The sequence below is a fragment of the Rattus norvegicus genome, chromosome 16, assembly GCF_036323735.1.
Source record: "Rattus norvegicus strain BN/NHsdMcwi chromosome 16, GRCr8, whole genome shotgun sequence".
Lineage (NCBI taxonomy): Eukaryota > Metazoa > Chordata > Mammalia > Rodentia > Muridae > Rattus > Rattus norvegicus.
The window spans coordinates 9,763,185-9,789,497 of NC_086034.1; the positions used below are offsets into that span (position 1 = coordinate 9,763,185).

The 26,313-nt window shown below is 40.1% G+C and overlaps 1 protein-coding gene across 1 annotated transcript in view; it reads right to left on the reverse strand.

The window, feature by feature from the left end:
• The window catches only part of Bmpr1a (bone morphogenetic protein receptor type 1A), a 46,111-nt gene extending 22,434 nt beyond the window's left edge, over window positions 1–23,677 (reverse strand). The window contains exons 1-4 of the mRNA NM_030849.2: window positions 23,600–23,677; window positions 10,111–10,323; window positions 5,808–5,970; window positions 3,333–3,435 (exon numbers count right to left, since the gene is read on the reverse strand). Of these exons, the coding sequence (NP_110476.1) occupies window positions 3,333–3,435; window positions 5,808–5,970; window positions 10,111–10,177 (333 nt within the window). The 5' untranslated portion in view covers window positions 10,178–10,323; window positions 23,600–23,677. The remainder of the gene's footprint in view (window positions 1–3,332; window positions 3,436–5,807; window positions 5,971–10,110; window positions 10,324–23,599) is intronic.
• Window positions 23,678–26,313: the final 2,636 nt, after the last annotated feature.

Below are 26,313 nucleotides of genomic sequence, written 5' to 3' on the forward strand. Positions count from 1 at the left end.
TACACTCTTCCCTATCTGTAGACTAAGGTAGGGAATAAAAGTCCTAGGGGAGGGGATGAGGGGAGGGGACCTGAAGATCAACCTCAGTGATTAAGAGCACTGGATGCTTTTCCAGGACTCAGGTTTGCCTCCAAGAACCTACGCGGCAGTTCTCAACCTCTGTAACTCCAGTTCCAAGGGATCTGACACCCACTTCTGGCTTCCTTGGGCACCAGGCATGTTCATGATGCACATACACACGTGTAAGGAAAAAACTATATACATAATTAATTAATTAATATCCCAGAGAACAATTCGTTTGGCAACTATGAAATGGAAGAGTCTGGCTTAAGTAAACACTATGTGCTTGGGCCAAAGGATACTCAGAGTGCACTGAAGGCAAGTGATAACAACATGGGAGTGAGGACTCTGAGGACTGGCTCCTCTCACAACGGGTGTGAACAAGGGACACAGGACAGTGCTCTGGCAGTGAGGTAGCAAGAACATGAAGTACATAGGCATCATTTACCATACCTCTACCTAGCACTGTAAAGAGATCAAGAGGGATATCAAGAGACTACCCACCCCCAAGGATCAGGAGTAACAGTGCTGAATAGTTTCTGTCAACTTGGCTCAAAGTAAAATCATGTGAGAGGAGGAAACCTCAGTTAAGAAAGTGCCTCCCTAAAATCTGTGTTGTGAGCCAGCCTGTCAGGTATTTTCTTAATTAGTGATTGACAGGCTCAGCCCATTATGAGTGGTACCATTCCTGGGCTTGTGGTCCTGGGTTCTCTAGGATAGCAGGCTGAGCAAGCCAGCAAGCAGTAAGCCAGCAAGCAGCAAGCAGCAAGCAGCAAGCAGCAAGCAGCAAGCATCACCTTTCCCTGACCTCTGCATCAGCTTACTCCAAGCCTGGCAATCTGAGTCAGACACAGCACACACAGGGCAGAAGAGCAGCCTCCACATGTGTCCTCTGACTTCCACACACAACGTACTGCACATACTCTAATGGATAAATGCAAACCCCAAACAACCAACCCGACAGCCACCTAAGATGCCAACATATTTGATGCCCCATGTCCTTTTGCTGGTATTTTCATTTCTAAGCATGATACTGTGTAGAATCTTCAGATTCTGACATCCCAGTCCCATGATCTATAAACTAGAAGAAGGGTGGTTATGGAAGGAAGGAAGGGAGAGAGGGGGGGAGAAAAGGGGCTTGAGAAGTTCTGTTCAGAAGCATACTTAACAAAAGAAACTTATCAAGTATAGGATCTTAAAACCATGTGCTCAAGATTCTACCGTGCAGCAGTGTGTGCACACGTAGGGATATGGGCGACATAATTGGATACTGCTCAACGCGAGGTAGACTTTAACATTTACTAAGCCCTTACTATGCTATTTCATTTGATATATAAAATTCCTAAGAAAATAAGCTCCTTGCCCAAAGTTTCACAGCTCTTATGAGGAAGCATTTGAGTTTGGACAGATTAATCTTGAAAACTAACTTATACTAAATTTTGGACCAAATCAGTCTAGAAGTTTGTAGGATTCTTGTCAATACTGGCATAGCTCAGAGCCTGTAACCACTGCTCCTCCGTGAAGTTTTAAAAGTGATTTATAAAGGCATACACAGTTGATAACTGGTACCATTCCTATCTACTTATATCAGAGGACCAACATCACTAGTGAAGAGTGGGGGTGGGGTGGGGGTAGCATGGAAGCAGAGTGACTACTCAAAGACATGAGGATTTAGTTGGCAAACGTGCAATGCCTCAAGAATACAGCACAACTGCTAAGACACATGCGGCTGCATTCAGAGTGAGAGGTCTTCTTGCTTACAGCACACTTGATTGTGCGCTACACCGGATCATTAGTGTAATAACTGAATGACTATGTATGTAAAATCTGAAGACACAGGTCTTTCCTAAGATGAGAAGACCTGTGGAAACAGGATGGAACAGTTTCGCTCGCACACTCAGAAGCACTTGGAGGAGAGCTTAGGTCTGTTTGTACCAGAGAGACGGGTGGATTTAGTCACTCGCCCAGTGACTTCAAGGATAAATCTAACTCTGTAGTTTTCTATCAAGCCTGCCAGTTCTAAATAGGGTTAATTTTCTGGCATAGCTCACATTTAAGGTTCTATCCAGAGATGCTTTTCAAAAACACTGGCGGCATCCTTTAAGAAACTCACACAATTTGAATTCTCTCTGCTGCTTCTCTTTTCATGTAGTTGAACAGAGACCTTATATTAGCTCTCCTCACTCCTGTGATCAAACACCAAGACCATGACCAAAAGCATCGTACAGAACAATGAGATCCTTTGGGTTTGTGGATCTAGGAGTTAAAGTAGTCATGACAGGAGAGCAAAGGCATAGCAGCAGCAGAATAGAATCTAAGGGCCACACCTCAAATCCCAAGCAGAAAGCAAATTAGCAGTAGGTAAGGTTTTATCCTCTTGTAACTTGCCTCCAGTGACACACTTCCTCCAAGGCCACATGTCCTACACCTTCCCAAACAGTACAGACAACTGGGGACCAATATTCAAATGCTTGAGATGAGACTATGGGGGACATCTTATGCAAATCACCACATACTGAAATGAGGACTTAACAGTGATGTCATGGGGAAACAAATGTTACTATCCACTATCTTAAAGTCTTTTTAATACATTTTACACTCCACAAATAAATGTGACATTCATTAATTTTTTTCATTAACCACAATGTGGGATAATTTAAAACTGAACGTAAAGCAATCTAGAACGTCAATTAGTAAAATCTTGTTACTTGCTGAGCCAGGCTTTGTTAGAAAACTGGTTTTGTGAGCACAGTAGTGTGAAGGGCAGTCTCCTTCTGCTGGGGAGCTCAGCTCTGTTGCAGAGCTCCGCCCTTCTTTATTTCTGGAGTTATTGCTGACATAATCTCTTGTGTTCTTTGTGTCATTCAAACGTTGATTCCTGTACAGGCCCAGTATTGTTATCTGTAGGAAGCATCACCTATCTCAGTGTTTTGTGACACTTCTTCTCCATCATCTCCAATTGGTATAATAAAAAGCTGAATGGCCCATAGCAAAGCAGGAGAGGATAGGCAGGACTTCTAGGCAGAGATAGGAAATCTGGGAAAGATTCAGGCATGGGATTTGCCAGCCAGAAATGGAGGAAGAAAAGGTTCCAAGACTGAGAAGAGGTAACAAGCCATGTAGTAGAAAAGAGATTAGTATGAATGGATTAATTTAAGTTATATGAACCAGCTAAGGCCAAGCTTTCATAATTAATAAAAGGTCTCGAAGCTATTACTTGGGTAGCTGGCAGGTTGAGACAGTCTAGCCATAGGTTACAAATTAGATCTCACCTTGCATTGAAAATCAGAGCCTTCATACTTCATACACCCAGAAGTTAACGTGGTTTCTCCCTGATCATCTTCTTCTATAATGGCAAAGCAATGGCCATTAGTTCTATAAGAGAGAAAAACAATAATACCATTTCATATTAGAAAGAGCACGGCAGTACAAATCCAGAACATGAGCACTCAGGAGACTAAAGCAGAAGAATCTTGAATTACAGATCACCCCGAGCTACATAGAGACTGTCTTATAAAGAAGGCCAAAGAGACAGCTCAGTGGTTAAGAGTACTGGTCACCATGAAGACTGGAGTTTGATCTCTAAAACCCAGATGGTGACAGGAAAGAACTGATTCTGGTAAGCTGATGTGTGCACATACACACCAAATAAATGAGTGTAAATGTTTTAAATAGACATACAGAAGAACTGAAGATATATGAATTGAATATGGCCTTCAATACCTTGTTTTTTATATTTAAATTGCATTCTCACATGATTTATAGCAAAACCAATTTAGATTTAAGCTAAATCAAAGGTAGTGTGTTTAAACTAAAGCCTGAAGGGCCACTGAGAACTCTGTCAAGTAGAAAGGTGACTAAGTACTTTGCTAGTCAATTCATGATCACACACTATCTCTACATGGTAGGAAATGAGAACAAGCTTTTCAGAAAAACATTTCAGCAGACTCTAATGACACAGGAAGTATATTCGGGAAGAACAAATGATTTAGATCCTGAAAGTACTTTGTAATAAATGTGACCAGAAAGCAGAGAGGAGGTCTGGACAGTTCATTTTAAAAAATTATTACATAAATATATTTATAAAGTTTTACCTCTTTAATGTCAGTGTTCTTGAGTTTTTTCCCTTACCAAATGTAGGAAGGATAATTTATACAATTTCATGCAGTAAGTTCTAGGTAAGCGCTCTACCACTGAGCTAAATCCCCAGCATGCAGTAAGTTCTATAAATTATATCTACTTTATTCAAAGAGCACAGACAACTACAAAATTTGGCCTTCTTTACTAATTCTATAGCAAGAAGACAATGGACTGATGAGATTGAACTGGACACAGTTGTTTTGTTGGCCAGAAGTGTAGTGAGAATTTTGCTCTCTTAAAAAAAAAGTTATGTGAACATGTTCTTTGTGCTAATCCTAGGTGTGGGGTGTGGGCTGCTTCAGACTGTCCACAGCAGCTGACCATGGTTTGTCTCGTGCTCTGGCAGGGGTGGGATTCTGCCAGCTGAAGACAGTTTACACTTGGAATTCTGGGACTCTGGAGCGTATAAAATGCCAGAGCCTCAGAGGGCTGCAGCGGCAGCTGTCCCTCTGCTGCTGCTTCTTCCTGCTGCTGCTTTGGCTGTTTTGCTGCATTGCTAGCTGGAGATTTATTGACAAGGAAGACTGAATTTGTCCCAAGGAACTCAGTGCTCCTAATCAGCAGAAAGTAGTCTGATGAGTTCTATGGTCCCCTTTCCCCTCTAACCCTCTTTCTCTGCTACCCAGTGTTGGAAGGTTGGAAAGAAATGAGGTGGTAAGAATAGCAGATATTAAGAACCTAATAAAGTAGCCAAAAAGTATGGTAACACAGAAGAATCTACAATTCTTCAGTATGTTCCGAGATACGGCCTATGGGCACAGGACGGCTGAGCAGGTAAAAGTGCTCGCTGTCTAGACCAACAATCTTGAGTTCCACTCTGGGATCCCACATATAGAAGAAGAGACTTCTGCAAGTTATCCTCAATCTCTTCACGTATACCCACACACATCTTGCACACACGTGAACTCAAGTTACATGACCATCTGTGAGTGGACTGAATGGCTAACATAAAGTCACATAAAGCAGATGTGGACTAGAAATGCTCAGAGAGGAGTAACGAAGCCATCACAGTGCACTCCTGTGTATCTACACGCTGCTGCAACTGGCTAAGGAAACAATGAGCAAACATTTTGGGTTTTGTTGTGGTAATCTACAAAAGAGAAAACATTTTCTACAAGGAGCGCCATTAGGTTCATAGCTTTAAAAGTCAGTAAAGAAACAAAAAGTAAGCCAGGCACAGTGCTGCACACCTTTAATCCTAGCACTCTGATCTCTGGGAGTTCAAAGCCAGTCTGGTCTACATAGTCGAGTGCCAGGTCTATACAGAAAAGACCTTGTCTCAAAAATCAAGACAAACAAAAGAGAAGCTGTATCATGATATAACTAATAATCATCGGCTGTTTAATGATAGACAATATTTCTATATTCAAGCCAAAACTCCTTTCTTTCTTTGGAAGGATAATATATACAAAGGGAAAAGAAAAAAGAAAAACCCCTTGCCTGAGTTTACTATTCATCTAACTCTTTTTTTTTTTTTTCTTTTCTCTTTTTTTTTGGAGCTGGGGACCGAACCCAGGGCCTTGCGTTTGCTAGGCAAGTGCTCTACCACTGAGCTAAATCCCCAACCCCTATTGATCTAACTCTTAAGAACTGGATCAAATACTTACATGCATGTGTTATTAATAGCGTCATCTGGGCAGTGTCCTGAGCAATAGCATTTTAAGAAAGGTAAGGTGTCCTCTGGTGCTAACGTCACTCCATTTTCCGGCTTCTTCTGGTCCACGTCTGATTTCATACCAGTACCATGGAGCATACTATCTAGATTCTGCCCTGTATTAAAAATGACATTTGTAGACAATCAAGCTTGGAAGGTTGTTTAAATCTTCAATGAAGAAAGTAACATTTCCTTTATCATACATGATACCTTCTGGTAATATACTTTAAAAAGTAAATTTCATAGTATCAATTTATAAAGTATTATATACAAAACTACTGTACCAGATATTGAGATATGAGACGCCCAGTTGCAAGTTTTATACTAATGAAAGACAAACAAAAATGACAAAAAAGATCAGAGCAAAGAATCCCTCTCCTTAAAGGTATCTGGCTAAGAGCTAAGCACTGTAAGCATCTTGTGTTTTCATCTCCCCCACCTCTCTCTCTCCCTCCCTGCAGGCTCCTCTTCTCCCCAGCACCCTTGACTTTTCTTTAAATAAACTATTTGAAACAGCCAACTGGCTATTTGATTGACAACTGGCACACCCCTCCCTGGTGCCTAGCTGCCCCGAGTGAGGAGCAGCTCTTTCACAACTAGGAGTGCCCTCGCTGTGTCAGACTGGCTTTCTTTAACATGCCCGGGATTCCTGGGAGGAACTCCACCCCTGCTGCAGGAACCTCTGGAACCACTACTTCTGAAGTTACAGCCCAGCTTCAGAAGGCCTCAGTCCTCACAAGTGCTCCAGGCTCATTTATCACAGACATATTCATAAAGGATTAAAAAAAAAATGCTAGTCCTAGGAACCAAAATCAAAATCACCACAGACAGAAGCTGCTAACAGAGGCCTGCAGACATACTGAGGTGACGAGAAAGTGTGAACAGCTAAGCTAGGGCCCTGGGTAGCTGGAGCTCCTGAAAGCTTCCTAAAAGGAAGATCCAAACCTGTCTTAAACAAAACCCAATCAGGAAACAAAAACCAAACAAAACCAACAACAAAAGAGGCAAGGATTCTGATGCCTTACAAGGCCCAGAGTGCATTCTGATCTGAGTACCCAGAGCACTAAGCCTCTCATTTTCAGCATGGGATAAGTCTTCTTTGAAAACTTGACCTATAAGCCTACGGAGTTCAGAGCTGCCCACACTTGTGTATGGCAGTTACAACCTCCGAGGTATAAAACAGAGACTTCAGGAAAGGCTGGGATGATTTCTAATGCTTTCACAGCGTGGTGAGGGTGTGGGGGGGATATTGACACCTCAAATTTTTTTGGTTGAAAACTTGCAACTAGCTTTTACAAAAACATCATTTTTGAATGTCTCTGTGAAAAGGGAGTACCTAAGCACCTTACAGAGAACCCTACCTGCCTAAGTAAGGGAACTGGAAACACGACACAAGTCCTTCCATGCCAGGGTCATTCATCTGAATCCAGACTCACGGTGAAAAAGTTGTCAAAGGCTTATGTAACAAAGCCAGGATCTTACACTACAGAGTTTATGGCCTCAAATTACAAGTAATAACATACATGACACCGAATTTTTCAAACAAAATCATGTGGAAAAATGGTAGAGCCAAAAGGATTAAAGAAGTATGAATTTTTCATGAGAGGCTTTGCCAGAGCCTGACAAACACAGAGGCAGATGCTCACAGCCAAGCACTGAACTGAGATCGGGTACCCAATGGAGGAGTTAGAGAAAGGATTGTAGGAGCTGAAGGGGTTTGCAACCCCATAAGAAGAACAACAATATCAACCAACCAGACCCCTAGAGCTCCCAGAGACTAGACCACCATTCCAAGAGTACACAGGGTTAGACCTATGGCTCCAGCTCCATATATAGCAGAGAATGGCCTTGTGGGGCATCAATGGGAGGAGAGGTCCTTCTTTCTGTCAAGGCTCAATGTCCCAGTGTAGGGGAATGTCAGGGCAGAGAGGTGAGAGAGCACCCTCATAGAAGTAGGTGGAGGGGGGATGGGGTAGCAGGTTTCTGGAGAGGAAATGGGGAAAGGAGATAACATTTAAAATGTTTTTTAAAAAATCCAATAAAAGAAAATGGAAGCTAAAAAAAAAAAAGAAATTTCACTATAAATATGAAGTGGTTCAGTAATGTGAACTCAACTGCAAATTTAGCAATACTGATAAACAACAAAATAAGAACAACAACAACAACAACAACAACAACAACACACACACACACACACATATACACACACACTGACAGCAGGAAAACAGAATGTAAGAGCTAGAGATTCTATAAGTTGTATGTATGTATGTATGTATGTATGTATGTATGTATGTATGTATAATCTATGTGTGTATTTTGGTTTTTCATTGGCCTCTAACTCAGAGATCTGCCTGCCTCTGACTCCTAAGGGCTAGGATTAAAGATGTGTACCACCACCACCTCATAATTTAAAATGTAATGATCTTATGTCTTTTATACATTTGCAAAACATGACTTTATTTTATGTACATTGGTGTTTTGCCTCTATGTGAAGATGTCATATCTTTTGGAACTGGAGTTACAGAGGAGGAGGAACTGTCTCAGGTTTAAGGCAAACCCTATGTGAACTGCTATGTGAGTGCTGGGAATTGAACCAATGTCCTCTGGAAGAGCAGCTAGTGCTCTTTTTTTTTTTTTTTAAGACTTACTTATTTATTATATATGAGTACACTGTCACTGTCTTCAGACACACCAGAAGAGGGCATCAGATGTCATTACAGATGGTTGTGAGCCACCATGTGGTTGCTGGGATTTGAACTCAGGACCTCTGGAAGAGCAGACAGTGCTCTTAACCACTGAACCATCTCTCCAGCCCTTAGTTGCTTTTAATTAATCTGATTAATTAATTAATTAACTAACTAACATCCCAAATGTTGTGCCCCTTCCAGGTCCCCCCTCTCAGCGTTCTTCTCCTCATCTCCCCTCCCCTTCACCCAAGAAAAGGTACCCCCCTCCTCCTGGGTATCCCCTTTCTCGAGTCTCTAGAGGATTAGGTACCTCCTCTCCCACTGAGGCCAGACAAGGCAGTCCTCTGCTACATATGTGAGAGACCTCAGATCAACTTCTGTATGCTCTTTGGTTGGTCATCCCTAAGTTTGTTATACTTAATATTCAGAAAAGAAATTTACCTCAGAGTAAATATTTGTTAATAAAAACACACACTGCAAAGGAATATCCTTCAAAGATCCCTCAAAACTTAACACAGAGGTACTGTATTATGTATTCTCATATTTTGCAGATTTAAGTGGCTTTGAGCCATTGGGCTCTGTTATGAGCAAAGCAACAATAAGGCAAATATGAGGAAGCTATGGACGTCAGTGTAGTAACTCGAAAACATAAAAAAGCTTTATGCTGTTACCCAGATTTTCCATGTGGATGAATAATCCTCAGCACTCAGAACTAAACATGAAACTGCAATTTACAAAGCCAAAACCTTCTGAAAATGAAGCTGGAAGACAAGGAGGGGGCTGGGCGGTCAGAAGCCAGCCTAGTCAGTTAGCAAGCTCCAGATTTAGTCAGAGACCCTTGGGAGACACCCAATGCCAACGCTGGCCTCCACACGCAGACGCACATGTGTGCACAAACATTAACACATACACGAACACACACTTCATATATTTTAAAAAAGAAAAGTGGTAATTTAATCTAAGCTCTTACAAAGCAATGCTAACTTTTCAGTTCAAAATATTGTCCTAATCAAACCAATCAGGGGAAAAAGTCTGCACGAACATATAATTCATTTGATTTTAAGTTCCAGTTTGATCTATGAACACACAGTATGCAACAGAGACACAAATAGACTGTTAATACTCTATGGAGAAATTTTAGAACTCAGCACAGACAAACAAGTATATTGATTTTCCAAATTCGTCTCATGACAATTAAACAATTTTGAATTATTATTTGTGCTTGTTCCTTGTTGCGTTTTTAAGAAGATGGGACATTCTAAAGCTCAGTCTCAAATCCGTACTGCTTTGTGGTTAGGTACTGGGTTGCAGACGACTTCATGTCACCTGATCCTCACCAGGTGAACCTCAGGCTGGATCCCTTGCCTATGTTACAGAAAGAAAAAAAGGTTCAGGGAGGCTAAGATTTTTAAAAGGTGTCTACACTCTGGATGTTTGCTCTTTGCTTCTTTACTTAAGAGCTGTGCTGGTATGGCTGACCGTTTAGAAAGGAGCATGTGCTCAGAGGAGAACAAGGAATTTAAGTGCTTTATATATAGAAATGACTTACTGAAACAAGTATCAATTTACCTTGAACATGAGAAATGATGAACAGACAGGCTCCCAGTAATCTGATGTAAGTGTATAGCTGAGTCATTGTCCAATTCGCACGTGTCCTGTCCGGCCACCTTGATTACTGGTCCTGCTGTTTCACTGAAGTAAACGGCCTTACTGAACGAGGTTTCCTTACAGAAGAACAAAATCACTTGACAATGACTTTCACCTGCTGCTTTCTTCAGACTTCTGGAAAAGAAAAATGAACAAGGCAATGAATATAATGAAAAATTGGAACATTTTCAGATGTGGAGAAGAAAACAAATACATCCAGGCTTTTAAATACAAAAATATGCTTTTAAAAAAAACTGTGGTATGCACTGGGGAATCAACTCTTGGATCTGTATATGCTAAGTGAGGGCTCTATTGCTGGGCTACATACAGTTTCAGCTCTGCTGAAATACATTTTTAGAGATTAAAGATATCCTTTTTTTTTAAAGGCAACTGTATTTACAAAGTCTAAATAATTTAATAGAAAGTTGCAATTTCTCCTAACCTCAAATCAGCCAAGACAAGCATACTGAATCTCACTCAACCACCTAGTGTAATGTTGTGCACACATTAGGTCCCCACTACTTGGGACGCCGACAGGACAGAGTCCCTTACACCCAGGAGTTCTAGGGCAAGCAAGGCAACAGCAAAGCAACTCCAGCTCTACAAAAGTAACAAGAAAAAGGAGAAAGGGAGGGAAGGTGGGAGGGAGGGAGGACAGACTCTCCTCAGTAGCTTTCTGTTTGCTGTAATGTAATTATTTATTACTGTAATGAATGTGTCAGTTGAGTATGACAGTACATGCCTCTGCCTCTAACTCTAGCAACTGGAGTGGAAATGGGTCTAAGACAGAAATACTATGAGTTCTAGCCAGTCTGGGCTACATAACCAGAATCTGTTTCAACGTACCCACCACCACTACCACCAATATTAAGAAGAAAACAGAAGCCTTTAATCTCAGCACTCAAAATGCAGAGGCAGGCCCACCTCTTGTGAGTTTGAGGCCAGCCTGGTCTACAAAGCGAGTTCCAGAACAGCCAGGACTACACAGAGAAATCCTGTCTTGGGAAGCAAAAACAAGCAAACACACAAACAAGAAACCCGTGGTAACTAAATACTCAATGTAGTATCAATGCAGTAGGATGCGGGACATCCTAAACTATGAATTGTAACCTCACCAGCTATCAGTAGAAACACACTGCTATTACCACAGACGCTAGTTTACAGGAATGCAAAGGACATACAAACTGTTTCATTTATATATAAATGAAACAACAAAGGGTCACAGGATATAAGAGGAACAAACAGCAGAAAGGGAGACAACACTAATGGAATGGGTCAGTAAATCCCTCCAATGCTCAAGTCCTGTGTAACAGTGTTCTTGCCAGTAGTTATTATTCATAAAGAGCTTATTTTATGCATCGGCATACATATCACACACCAAAACTATAATCATGATAGAAAAACAGACCCATCTTTCTTAAAGTTCATAGTCTCCAAATGAGAATTAACTACTCTAACACAGGGGGTCCTAGCACCATGATAGAGCTGTTTGTGGGAGGTTCTGCATCTTAGGGGAAAGGAATTAAAGATGGAAATACTTTTGACACAGAACAAGACAATAAAAAAATAAAATGTAAGCATATCTGTACTAAGTGCAAGGTAGGAAAAAAATGTGAAACCCTGGAGGGTCCAGATGTATTCAAGATGGAAGAGCTTTCCCTCCACCCCCCATTCTGAGGAGTAATACGTAATACTTAGGGTACTACATGAAGACACACAGTCAGTCAAACTAGCAGTCTGTGCAGAGATTTCTGAGGAACAAAAAAAACAGAGAACAATGCTTCTGAACTATGGAGAATACAGTAGTGCAATACAAAAGAGGTTGGAAGACAGAAAGGACAAGGACTCTATAAAAGATCTGGGCTTTAGAATGTAAGATAGGTGTTAGTCAGTCAGTTTTTATGCGATGAACCACAGAGGGCAAGAGGACTGCTGTGAAAATGTAGGCGAATGCATGGGACCACAGTGGCAGGAACACAGCGAGTGAATACAATTGAAAAGCAAGACTCTACAGTACTTGGTAATGGCTGGATACTGGGGTCAGGGAGCACCATGAGACAAAGGTGACTCCCACACTGCTCGTCTGAGCAATTACTGAAATGTGAATAAGCAGATTTTTGGATGAAGTGAAGAAAAAGAGCTTAAGGGTTCAGATTTAGACAGCTGAGATTACCCAACAGGAATGTCTGTTGGGCATCTGGTTCTCAAGCTTAAAGGAAACATCTGGGGCTGAAGATACAAATCTTCCATTATGTCAACAGCTTAGAGATACCGAAAGCTAGGGCTCTTGGATGAAAGAGTCCTGCAGCACTGTTTACTGAGAAGCTACACCAATGGCCAGGCACAGTGCTGCATGTCTATAATTTCAACACGGATGGCGTACACAGAGGTGGATCAGCACTGCTACACACACAGTAAGACCCTTATCTAAGCTCCCTCCCCATTAAGTCAAAAGATCACTGTTAAGGCCTGACATATGTTCACAATCACTTTGATACATCCTTCAAAGAGTGAAGTCTTATTCCCCTCCCTTGGATATGGGACTAGATTTAGTGACTAATTTCTAATGAATAAGTGACTTTTTCGACTAGGTCATGGATGTAATCTTACTGAAGCCAGCAGCCATATCCTAAGCATATTCAAACAGTCCCTTAAAACTTAGGAGCAACAAACTGGCAATGATTCTCCTGCCTCAGCCTCCCAAGTGCCAGGATCACAGGTGCGTGCCCTAGTGTCCTGCTGCTTTTGGTGGACTCTTGAGAACACATAAATGCTAGCTATTATGAGTTAATAAACTTTGGAACAGTATATTGGGGATAATAGATAAACTAATTTTGTGAGAAATGTACCGACACATAAAAGCCTAATCACCATAACCATAATCAGGAGAATACAGTTACACCCATACAAAGTGCCCAGAGAAGTGTAATATTATGGACGTGTTTCCTCAAAGAAGTAGCCAAAAGCATACTGTTAACGTTATTTCCACAAGACCCACTTTGGAGAGATATAGAACAGATTTTTAAATTCTGCATTATTATAGACTTTCCCCCTTTATGTTATGCTATAGATTCAATTCCATAAAAATGACCTTAGTTTATTTATCTAGGTAAAGACAGTTTTCATACTATATTCTAGAGAGCAATTTTAATGGGGTAACTATGATAGCAATCTGCTTGGTTTCAAATGTCAGTTCAAGTTCACTTGACTCATGACTTTGACAATGTTGATTAATCAAGGAAGGCTTCCCTTCTTCCTTAATCACAAAATTGGAATACTATTAACCTAGATGAATTAGTACCTTGTACCCCAGTATTACATATTCAATAAATAGGTGTTACTCCTTTAATCATTAGTAACAATAATGTTATTATCTCTTTGTCTCATGTTAACGTTTCTACAATATTAATGCAGCAGAAAAATTACCTAATTTTATTTTATTTTCAAGATAGGGTTTCTCTGTATAGCCTTGCTGTCCTGGAACTCATCTTGTAGACTAGGCTGGCCTCACTTATAAAGATCCTTTTTGGTCTCTGTCTCCTGAATACTGGATTTTAAAGGCTTGCACCATGCCCACTGCAATCTTATTTTATCATCATACCAAGACTGATTTTTTTATCCTAACCTTTGAAAATATATGCTTTTTAAATTTCTAGACATTTCACCAGAATCCTTTAAAAAAGTTTTTATTATTATGTGCTACTTGAGTAAGGAGTTAAAAACAATTTTGGGGAAATCAATACTGTCTGATCACTGAGTCTGAGGATGGAACTTGGTTTGTCATGTTTGAGAAGCAAGGACTTTTATCAGCTAAGTTATCTCACTGGTATTCATTAGACGTTTCACCATAAATTAAATATATCTACTTGGGCTGGTGAGATGGCTCAGTGGTTAAGAACACTGTCTGCCTTTCCAGAGGTCCTGAGTTTATATTCCAGTAACCACACGGAGGCTCACAACCATCTATTAAAGGGATCTGATGCCCTCTTCTGTCATGTAGCTGTACGTGCAGATAGAGCACTCCAACATTCAAAAAAATACATACATAAATAAAAAAAATTTTAAAGGTTTAAAAGAAAAAAATCCTACGTTTGCAAATGTTACTCACATAAGGACAGAGCCTAAGTCCAGTCTCTAAAGTGTTTCCATGTAGGTATGAGGGCCCAGAGTTTGACTCCTAGTAGGCCCATAAAAAGCATGTGCAACTATGCGTGTACATCTATGAAATCCAGTGCTGGGAGGTAGAGATGGAAGTCTTTTTTTTTTTTTTTTTTTTTTTTTTGGTTCTTTTTTTCGGAGCTGGGGACCGAATCCAGGGCCTTGCGCTTCCTAGGTAAGCGCTCTACCACTGAGCTAAATCCCCAGCCCCGAGATGGAAGTCTTATGGGGACATGATGAACACCCCAATAGATCCGATCTCAAAAAGAGTGACAGAGGAATCAATGGCACACACATGCATGCACACAGGCAGATATTTAATCAATGGCGCACACACACATGCATGCACACAGGCAGATAGTTAATCAATGGTACACACATGCATGCACAGAGGCAGATATTTAATCAATGGCACACACATGCATGCACACGGGCAGATATTTAAAATGCCACTTAGTCAAAACTGAAAAATGATGCAAGAATTTAAAAGCTATAGATTGGCAACTAACAATTGCATATACCCATACTGATAGCTTTTTTAAAAGAAAGACTTACCTATTACCTCTTATTATTTTTACTTATTTGTTGTTTTCAAGACAGGGTTTTATGTATAGCCCTGATTGTCCTGGAACTCATTCTATGGACCATGCTGGCCTCAAATTCACTGAGATCTGCTTGCCTCTTCCTCCCAAGAGCTGGAATTAAAGGCGTGTGCCGCCGCTACCACCACCATTTAAAGAAAGATTTACTCCTGTATGTGACTGTTTGCCTGGATGCATATCTGTGTGTGTCTAGCCAGGGACTAAACTCACAGACTATCATGAACTATATAGGTGCTGGAAATTGAACCTAAGTCCTCTGAAAGAGTAATATATACTCCTTACTGTGGAGATAACTCTCCAGACCCAAGAGTATCTTAAGCTAAAAACATATAAAACTTCACAAACAAGAAGGTTGAATTAACAGTCCTGTCATAACTAAAGCACAAATAGAAAAGAAAACCCCAAACGAAACAGGGAAAGTCTGAAGTCAGCTGAAAAAACAAATCTGCAGTCACTTTCCTTTTCCTGTCAAGTTTCCCCCATACTCTTCATTTTCACTTAATACTAGAAAGGTGTGGGAATTTCCAGCAAGCAGGCCAGCTACTAGTTCCATAAATCGGCAAGGAGAGCCCCCCTTCCAAGGAAAGCCCCCCTTAGACAGCTCCAGGCGCCTGCTCTGACAAGCTTTCTGAGAAGCACTATTCTGGCTGCAGACTTTCCGGCTCCACAGCCATTGTTTGTGTGGCAGCTCTGCTCCTTATCCAGAGTCTGGATTAGCATAAGAATATCCTCTTTTCCTTTAACAAGCACTCATCCATTTTCTTTCCCAAATTTCTACCTTCTTTCCCAGCAACCCTAACCCCAATATACACATGCACAACTGCAGCAGCCTGGTCAGGGTTATGCTAGTCATGGTTATTTTTATAGCAGTGAAAAATCCATCTCATCCAAATCTGAAGAAAATATTTTCCTTCAAGAGCTATGAGTGTATCTACAACAACACAAGCCTGGTTTTTAGCATTTAAGGAAAAGAAAATCTTTCTGTTTGAATATGAACAGGAAACAACAGTCTCGGAAGCTGCTGGCAGCTACTCTGGGACCAGAAGACTACGCAGATCCTCAGAAATACTGAATGCTAAGCAATCTTGTTTGAGGCCTCAATTACTTAGGAACTTTTCGGTGAAGAGGCAGTAAATTTCCATTGTGGTGGCATATGCAGTAAGATTTGCTGAATGAGGCAGAGGCAAGAGGATCAGAGTTCCAGGTCAGCCTGGGCTACACATTTTACAGCTGGCAGTGATCATGAACACCTTTGATCCTAGCACTCAGGAGGCAGAGGCAGACAGATCTTAATAAGCTTGAGGCTAGCCTGGTCTACAAAATAAGTTCCAGGACAGACAGAGCTACACAGAGAAAAACCCTGTCTTGGGTGACAAAGGGGGGGGAGAGGAGCAATTACCGTAAAGTTTTGAGGTCACTGAAGGTTTTTTTGTAACAATCAAAAACAGTGTCAATGAGATGAGGATTAAGAAAGGCAAGTTGAGCACCCTAAGTTAGTTTAATAACAATGACTGGTTAAGAGAGGGTGCTGTTCCTTCCACGTTCAGACCCTATCATACAGAACCTGTGCTTCACAACTATCTCTAACTCCACTTCCAGGGGGACAGAACACTCTCTTCTGGCATTCAGATACCTCCATATATACACATGTGAGTGTCCATACATGTACAGATTGATGGACACACAGACACACATGCCCCTTTAAAAGGAATTAGTAAAAAACTCCATAGAACACATACCAAAAAACAAAACAAAAAAACAGAAAAACAACTCCAGGCTGACAAAAGGAACACTGTTATACCATTTGCAGGAAAATAAATAAAACCAGCATTAATCTTATTAAAAGAATTAAGCCAGAGAGAAAATGATTCCTAAGATAACTCAAAAAGTATGTAAAGTGACTTAACAATTTTATCAACAGCTATATAATTTAGTACTATTGATATTTCCTTTCTTAAATTTCCTAGACCTGTGGTGTTTCCCATCTTAACTAACAGTGACATTTCACTTCTATTTCTTCAGACTTAAGATGCCAGTCATTCACTTGTACTCTCCCTGTGGTGGTTTGGCCATAGACTCAAGTGTCTGAATGCTTGGCCCATATGGAATGACTATTAGCTGGTGTGGCCTTGCTGGATTAGATGTGGCTTTGTTGGAGGAAGTGTGTCACTGAGGTGGCAAGCTCTGAGGTGTCATATATTCAAGCTAAGATTCGTGTGGCAGTCTCCTTATCCTGCCTGTGCATCCAGATGTAGAACTCTCTGCTCCATGTCTGCCTGCATATTACTCTGCTTCCTGTCATGATGATAATGGACTGAACCTCTGAAACTGGAAGCCAGCCCCAGTTAAACATTTTCTTTTATAAGAGTTGCTGTGGTCACAGTGTCTCTTCACAGCAACAGAAACCCTAACAAAGACGTCCTCTCAGGCTCCTGTCATCAAATCAGCTGCTTCTACCTTCAGTTTATATCCTGAGCCTACACACTTCTCACCAACTCCTCTGTTCTCTAACCTATTGAGACATTAGCAACTTTCACTTGGATTATTCGCACAGTTTCCTAAAAGGTCTACAAATACCTTTATCCACCACATATTCCCCACACAGGCAGCAATCCTAACTATGATGTAGGTAAACCACACTTCTGTTTAAAGACCCTCAGAGTAAAAGCTTAAGTCTACAGATGTCCACCCGACTCCAGCTGCTCCTCTACTCCAGCTGCACTGACCCACAGCTCTTCCTTAAACAGGCCACACCAAAGCCTTTGCTCTAGGACTGGCACATGTACAGGATATCAGAAAAGGTGTATTGCTACATGGCCCCTGTGCCAATTAGAAAACAACAACAACAACAACAACAACACCACACTTGTCTTATTCAGTGACCCTACCCTATCCTAGTCAAACTGAAATGGCATTGCTACTGAAAGCTTTCTTGTTACCCCAGCCAGGGTTTTGGTTTGGTTTTTCTTTTTCCTTTAGCACTTGGCATATTTTGATATTCCATCCTCTTGTTTTTATTTTAAGATATGATATCAGTCTATAGTCCAAGCTGGCTTAGAACTCACTTAAGAAGACCAGGTTGGTTTCAAACTCATAGTGAGCCTCCTGCCTCATTCTTCTAAGTACTAAGGAACAGAGCTGAACCACAGCACCCAGCTTCATTTACGGTTTTTATTTTCTGTTTATTTTTTCTAGACAGGGTCTTATTATGTAGTCTAGACAGTCCTTGAACTTGTGACCAACCCTCTTGCCTCAACTCCTAGACTGTGATACATTTATGTATGCCACCATGCCCGACCCTATTCTTTGTGCTGTTCACTGCTTGTCTACTGCTCCAGAGGATAAAAGTATCTACAGCATTCATGACAGGCACCTGGAACCTTGTTGGGACTATACTGGTAACAAATCTATATTCCCTAAGGAAATGACTGAATAGGGCAAAAGTAATTTAAATGTTATGCCAGTTATTTATAGTTTATATATAAACAAAACTTTTCACCCAAGTGGCCAGGGGAAAAATTATTTAAAAAAAAAAATTCATGGGGCTGGGGATTTAGCTCAGTGGTAGAGCGCTTACCTAGGAAGCGCAAGGCCCTGGGTTCGGTCCCCAGCTCCGAAAAAAAAGAACCAAAAAAAAAAAAAATTCATTTATTTTATGTACATGAGTACACTGTAGTTGTCTTCTGACACACCAAAAGAGGGGACCATCAGATCCCATTACAGATGGTTGTGAGTCAGCATGTGGTTGCTGGGAATTGAACTCAGGGTCTTTGAAAAAGCAGTCAATGCTTCTAATCACTGAGCCATCTCTCCAGCCCTAATTCTATTTTCTTAATTACGATAAAACCAAATGACACAAAAATCATACCACTTCCTTCTGGCTCACTTCCAGTTCTGTTTTGTGTCAAGATTCAGTGAGAATTAATTCCCACTATTTTCATGATATCTCCTTCACTTTCAGATATAAATAAATAAAAGGTCTGAAGAAACCTTAAGCACATGTAAACATAACATCCCCTAACTAACAATATTGTTCACAGCAAATAATGGCCGGGTTTTTAACTGTACCACACACTTATACCAAGTTAAATGACATAGTTAAGTAACTATGAAAATACAAATACAAGGGGTTGGGGATTTAGCTCAGTGGTAGAGCGCTTGCCTAGCAAGTGCAAGGCCCTGGGTTCGTTCCTCAGCACGGGGGAGGGGGGGGGTGTGTGTGGGGGGGATACAAATACACACATGACACACACACTCCTCTAGTACAAACCTCTTTTACTCAAGGATTGGGCTATGTCCCACCTGTAACCTTAACTACAAATGATTCTAAACTACCTGTTCCAGAAAATAGAACCATGCCTTTGTTTCAAAAACTTGTTTATAGCCATCTTGCAACTTTACCTTTGTTTCAAAAGGCTGTTATGACTACCTGTTATTAAGACTACCTTGTTCCAACCACTTGCCTTTGTTGCTGGAGGTCTTTATGACTAACTTGCTACACTTATGTTCTGCTCCTGTAAGCCAGCCTATTTTGCCCACCACATCCCCTCTTTGAAAATCCCCTACTTCTAAAATCCTTGTCTTCCTCATGTCCAATGCTGACCTTTTGAACCTTAGAGGTTGGCAGCCTTTCATGTACATGAATAAAGAAGCTTGTTTTAATTAATATGGTAAAGATGACTTGGGTCAGTGGTCTTTCTCTTCAGGTCTGTGAGATTATTATACCGTCTGAAAAGTCCCCAGAATTCCAAAGGTCACATAATCACAGAAACTATCTGCAGCTGTCACAAACCATGTCCCTGCTAGAGCACGAGGCAAATCAGGCAGCTGCTGTGGACAGGCTGAAGTAGCCTTGTATCTCACACCTGGGATTAAAACGAAAACACATTCCCATATTTCTGTGTTTTTCAAAGAAACTACAACTCTAAATTTGTCACTATACAGGTACATAGTTTAAAGATCACAGCCTTCTCAAAAGGAAAGTTATGATCTAAATTAAAGGGACAGTGTTAAAGGTTAGAAAAGTTACAAAGGAAAAAAAATAAAAAATGAATGAATGAATGAATGAATGAATGAATGAATGAATGAATGAATGAAAAGTTACAAAGTGGGGTTGGGGATTTAGCTCAGTGGTAGAGCGCTTGCCTAGCAAGCGCATGGCCCTGGGTTTGGTCCCCAGCTCCAAAAAAAAAAAGAAAAAAGAAAGAAAAAAAAAAGTTACAATGGGTCTAAGTAAATTTTGTACTAGCCACTTTGCTAGTCAAAGCTGAGTAACAAGTGTGAATACCTCAGAAATGCAGTGTCTCATACTGTGCCAAAGACCTACTGAACATGGATTTCTGTTTGATGCAGGCCACATTCTATGTCTTCCTTTTTCTCTTTCTTGGTGGTATTTTTGAGACAGTCTCACTGTGTGGCCCTGATTGGCCTGGATCTCACTATACAGATCAGATTGATCTTGAAATCACAGAAATCTGTCTGCCTCTGCCTCCAGAGTGTTGGGATTAAAGTGTGCGATGACATCTGGCTTCAAAATAACTTCCATAAAAATGTCCATAAGCTGTTCAAAAAGAAATCCACCAAGAATATATAGCTACAAAACTGTGCATAGTAGCAACTAGAAAATATGGCAGTGGTAATTATATTGGACAGTGGTGTCTAAAACTAGTATTACTGTTTGATTCAATGGCAACGTTGACAAGCAGGTGTAAAAGTGGATATAAGGTACAGAAGTTGCTAGTAGATCATCAAAAATTTAATGATTAGCAACAAACCATGGAAGCTGGACTTCAAAGCCAAAAACATGAAATAATGAAGTCTAGGAGCTAGTATGAGTTTAAAACACTGATGACAGATAATGGAATGATATAATGCTTGAATAAAAGGACAGAATAAACAGAATTACAGGAATCAGAAACAAAAGCATAACAAATAGGGTAAGACCCATCAAACCAAAAACCAACATAGTACCAATTACGACTTTCTTACATACAAAGGGGTAAGAAATAACTAAAAAATAGGTTAATTCATGAGGTTTCTCACATGCTAAAGCCTGAACTTTACTCAACAGACAGTAAAAAATCATTCCAAGCTTTTGAGCAAAAGAGTTTGCCATGATTTACAAAGATCACTGCTGAAGTACTGTGAAGATAAGGGATAGGGCTGAAGAAGAGAATCTGAAGTGAATTGTAACACATTAAAAACATAACTGAGCATGCTAAGAGGAGATGGAGGAACTACTATGAAGGTTGAGTTGAGAGAACACAGCAACTTCTAGATGTGCAACTACAGATGCTCATGCTAGAGACTGGAAATCATCAAGAGCCACAGACAGACGAAGCCTTAAAAAATAATGATGATGGTCTCATATAATCTAGGTTTACCTTAAACTGGCTACAGTTAAGGCTGAGCTTGAACTCCTGAACCTCCTGCCTACCTCCCAATTGCTAGGATCACAAATGTATACTGCTCTACTCAGCTGTAAACTTTTAAGAACAAATGAAACAAAACAAAACAGTCCACAAATAAGAAGCTCTAAATTGGGCCAAATGAATGGAAGAATATGTATATTTACTATTTCAAGGTCAAGGGCTAACAGAAATTACAGTTCGAACATGAGGTGTTCACCACAGGCTCATGTATCACAGGCACATATATATGGGCAGTGCTACGGGAGGAGGCTGTAGATTTAAGGGTGGAGTGAAGGCTTCATTCTTTGTTCCTATCCATCTTGAAGAATTTCTTCTATACACACTCCCACACCATGATGGCTAGTGATGGCCTTACCAAGGCCAAGGACTATGGACAGAAATCTCTGAAACCATGACCATAAATAAATCCCTCCTCCCTTGTTTGTGAGACACATGGGCACAGCAATGAATGACTAACAAAGACGTTAAAATTATAGATGTGTACACACACACACACACACACACACACACACACGTACGCACGCATGCACGCACGCCCATAATCACAACAAATATATGATAAAACAAAAATGGTTAACAAGGAAGTGAGCATATTAAAATTTATTAACTATATAATCAGAAAAGTGGAGTTCCATCTATAAAATCAAAGGTTAGTGCTTTGAAAAGACATGAAACACACATACACGCACACATGAAGTCACAAGTGAATAATATTAATAATGAAGAGTCCTAGCAATAATTATAACTAGTAATATTCAGTAACGATAAAATCAATATTAGCGTCAACATTTAAGAGTTCCAACTGCTGGGAATGTAGCTCAGTGGTACAGTAATTGCTTGGCAGGCACACAGGCCTGGATCCAACGCCTAGTACTACTCCCAGTACCGCAGGAAAGGCCTCTTTAGAGGAGCTCTACTGGGTCAGTCATATTGCTTGGTAGATAAGGGCTCCTGTCAAGCCTGATGACCTGAGGACGTTTCCTGGAACAAACATGGTAGAAGGAGAAAACTGCCTGGCCCACGATTTCCTCTGACCTCCACCTACGCACAATGGCAGGTATCCATCCCCATACCAATAGATAAGTCAGTTTAATGAAAGAATTATTCTACATCCTTCACTTTGTCCTCATGCTTTGTAAGCGGGTATTCTCATTACACATACTTTTATAAGAATAAATTTGGAAATCAAGCAGTTAGACTGAGGATAGCTCAGTGGTCACGAGAACTTGCTGTTCGTCCAGAGGACCTGAGCTCAGTTCCCAGTACACTCTCTGGGTGGCTCACAACCACTTGTAATTCCAGTTCTAGGGGATCCAACACCATCTTCTGTCTTCTGTAAGCACACACACAGATAGATATTAAAATTAACTCAAGATGGTAGGGGATACATAAACAGACCAATAAATTGATGATAAAAGACAGGACACCAAGACAGGTGGAAGGGAAGTTAGGGAGAAGAACAATGGAGCTGATGGTCATGAAAGACTTTCATGTATGTTGCTTGCAGTTTTGTGGATCTTTAAAATTAAGGAAATGGGTTTCTGAGTCACCTAGATTAGAAATTACCTTATTAACAGTTACAACTATAAAGTAGTACACAAATCATTCAAATGAAGGACAAAGTTATCACTAAAGGACACGTCACTGAAGAATATCAAATGACTAACTGCTGTGGTTAAGAGGAGTACAGGAGTGCAGGGTAGCACAGCTGTGAGACAGTGCAATCCTCTAGGCAGCCATCAGGTCAGTGAGGGTGTGCTTCTGGAAAGCACACGAAGCCCAGTCTTCTCTCTTACACGGTGCTTAGGTTAGCGATCTGCTTTGCCATGGACGTCTAGCATGATGTGCTGCATTGCTAGAGGTCCAAAGCAACAACAGAGTCACTTGAACCCAGAACTCTAAGCCAAAGTAACTCTTTCCCCTTTATAAGTTAATTACCTCAGAATCTCATGACACTAAGGGAAGCTGACTAACACAGACGAAACTGGATCTCAAGGCATTTCTCAAATAGTTGACCATTTATTTGTAACATGAAAATATATTAAAATTATTAATTTGTAAGGAAGGTGACTCAAGAAGCTGAACGGTTGACACAAAGTTCTGATGCTCCAAGGACATTAAAGGACCACAAGTGAAGATGCAGTGTACACGGTGCACACACAGACTATCTTCAGTGAGTAACCACTTCCTGTGACTTGATTCTCTTAATATTTTCCTTACCTCAGAGATGTGGCTAGATAAAACTGTAGTTCCAATTTCTCCAAACAGCTTTGACCTATGTTTCCATCTCATGAATTCCAAGACAGTATCAAAGCGATGCATATTTTCATAAATCTGCATTTAAAAAAAAGACTTATTTAAGAAAAAGCTTTTTTACTGTCAGAATAAAATGTGTAAAAGAGCACTGAAAGTTTTTCATAGGTGAAATTATTCATTTTCAAAGTAAAGTCAATGGAGGATTACTAGCCAAAGAAGAACATACATTTTTTGGGAAATGAGTCAGTGTAATCTTCTAGGTAATTAGTTATAAATGTCTATGTCAAGCTTAGGTTTTAATGAACAATACCAATTAAAAATAAACAACAACAACAAAAAAAAAACACTGAAATGAACAATTTTCTTGTAATCTCACTTTTCCCCTCTCTTGTGAAATGGTGAAAATAGGCTATTGCTGTACCTTTATTTAACAATTTTACCAGATAACTGCAATGGATCAAATGATGAATAACATGCAAACTGTTGTTTATTACAACACTAGTTATTATAACACTGTTTTCACAGCTAAAAAAGGTTTGAGTTTTAGGCTAAATTTATTTTTTTTTTAAGAGAAACACATTATCCACCTCCAATGTCCAAATATACCATAATTCAAAAATCTAAACTGTCTAATTTCCTGTTGTACTCTAATAGGTGACTAACAGAAAAGTAGTCTCAGAAAAAAATTTTAAAAAGCTCATCTTGGAGGTTGGAGAGATGGCTCACAATTAAGAACACTAGGTCTAGGGGCTGGGGATTTAGCTCAGTGGTAGAGCGCTTGCCTAGTAAGGGCAAGGTCCTGGGTTCGATCCTCAGCTCCGGAAAAAAAAGGAAAAACAAAAAACAAACAAACAAACAAAAACACTGGGTCTAGAACCTGGGTTCAGTTTCTAGCATCCACATGGTGGTTCACAACCATCTGAAACTCAGTTCCAGGGGATCTGACCTCAAGTACAAGAATTCAAGTGATATACAGTCATACATGCAGGCAAAACACCCACTAAAATAAATAAATCTTTTTAAAAAGCACAAACAAACCTAATCTTAAAGCCTACTGAGAAAATTTTTCTATACCTCAGAAGTAAACAAAAGGCAAATGAAATAAAAAGATTTGCTTCACAGTACAGGGCTACAGATCGTTTTTTTACATACTAGAAATCCAAAAAAAATGTAGGACAAAGGCCTCTATAAATATATACGAGTATAGATATAGGATTTACATTGGCAAAATAGTCCAAATCACTTAACTTACTAGGTCACTGTTAGCACTGTATATGTGTGTTCACAAGTTTTTGCCCCCCCCATTTTCATTTTTTAAAATAACTTTTTACTAAGAGTTTCACATGATGAATCTCCTCTTCCCCTCATATCCACCCTTACAAACCCCTCCCCAATAAAAAACACACAAACAGAACAGATAGAAAACATTTCGCCCTGCAAGCTATAGTGTGTCATAGTGTGTCCCACAATATACCCCTCTGTCCATACATCCTCACTTGCGTGTTCAAGTCTAACTTTGTGTTCGACTAGGGATCTTATACGAAGTCAAACACTGGGACTGGTAAGATGGCTCATCAAGTAAAGGTCCTACTGCCAAGCCTAGAAGCCAGAGTTCAATCCCCAGAACCCACAACAGAAAGAGAAAACCAACTCCTGCAAATTTCCCTCTGACCTTCACACTTGAACCATGACGCATGTCCATGAACACGAACAAAAACATACAAAAACGAATTGAATGTAACAACAACAAGACGAACACCAAACACATAATTTTTTTCACCAAAGATTTTAGGCTAAAATTTTCAAGCATGTTAATTTAAGATGGAGAAGCTTAAAGTAATTTTAAGTTTCCGCTTAGATGGATTTATGCTGTACCATATAAGACAAACCTTAATACAAGAATTACTAAGTAACGGGGTTGGGGATTTAGCTCAGTGGTAGAGCGCTTGCCTGGCAAACGCAAGGCCCTGGGTTCGGTCCCCAGCTCCGAAAAAAAGAAAAAAAAAAACAAAAACAAAAACAAAAACTAATTACTAAGTAATATTTAGACACTTAGGGTCAATCACAATTGTACTATCATACTGGTGTCTATTCCTGGTGGTTTCTGTAGGGTTAATGGATTGCCCCTGGCTAAATTTTTGTGGTACTGGGAGTTGAATTCAGGACCTGGCAGATGCTTAGCAAATACTCTTATTACTACTACAGATATACCCAGCCCTAGACGTGGTTAAACTACCTTGATAACTTAAGATTTAAAACATTTACTTTTCGAGAGATCTTTTAAGAGGGAAAGAACAAGATACAAACTTGGAGACTATATTTACAAAGTACACAAGTAAAAAAGACTCATCAAGAATATATGAAGCCACATCAAAGCTCAACAACAGGGGTGGGAGTACAGTTCAGTGGTCGAGTGCTTGTAGAACCAACGTGGCTCTAGGTCCAATATCCAGCACTGAAAAAACAAACCAACTTCAACAGTGGAAAGAAAAAAAAAATCAATAAGAAAATAGTTTTTTATAAGCGACAAAATTCTAAGACATCATATGATTGACAAATAGACATAGAAGACTATTAGTTACTGAGAAATGCAAGTTAAGCTTGATAGAGATCTCACTACACACTATAGGAAAGACAGATTCAAACACGCTGGCCAAGATGTGAAGAAACGGATTTTC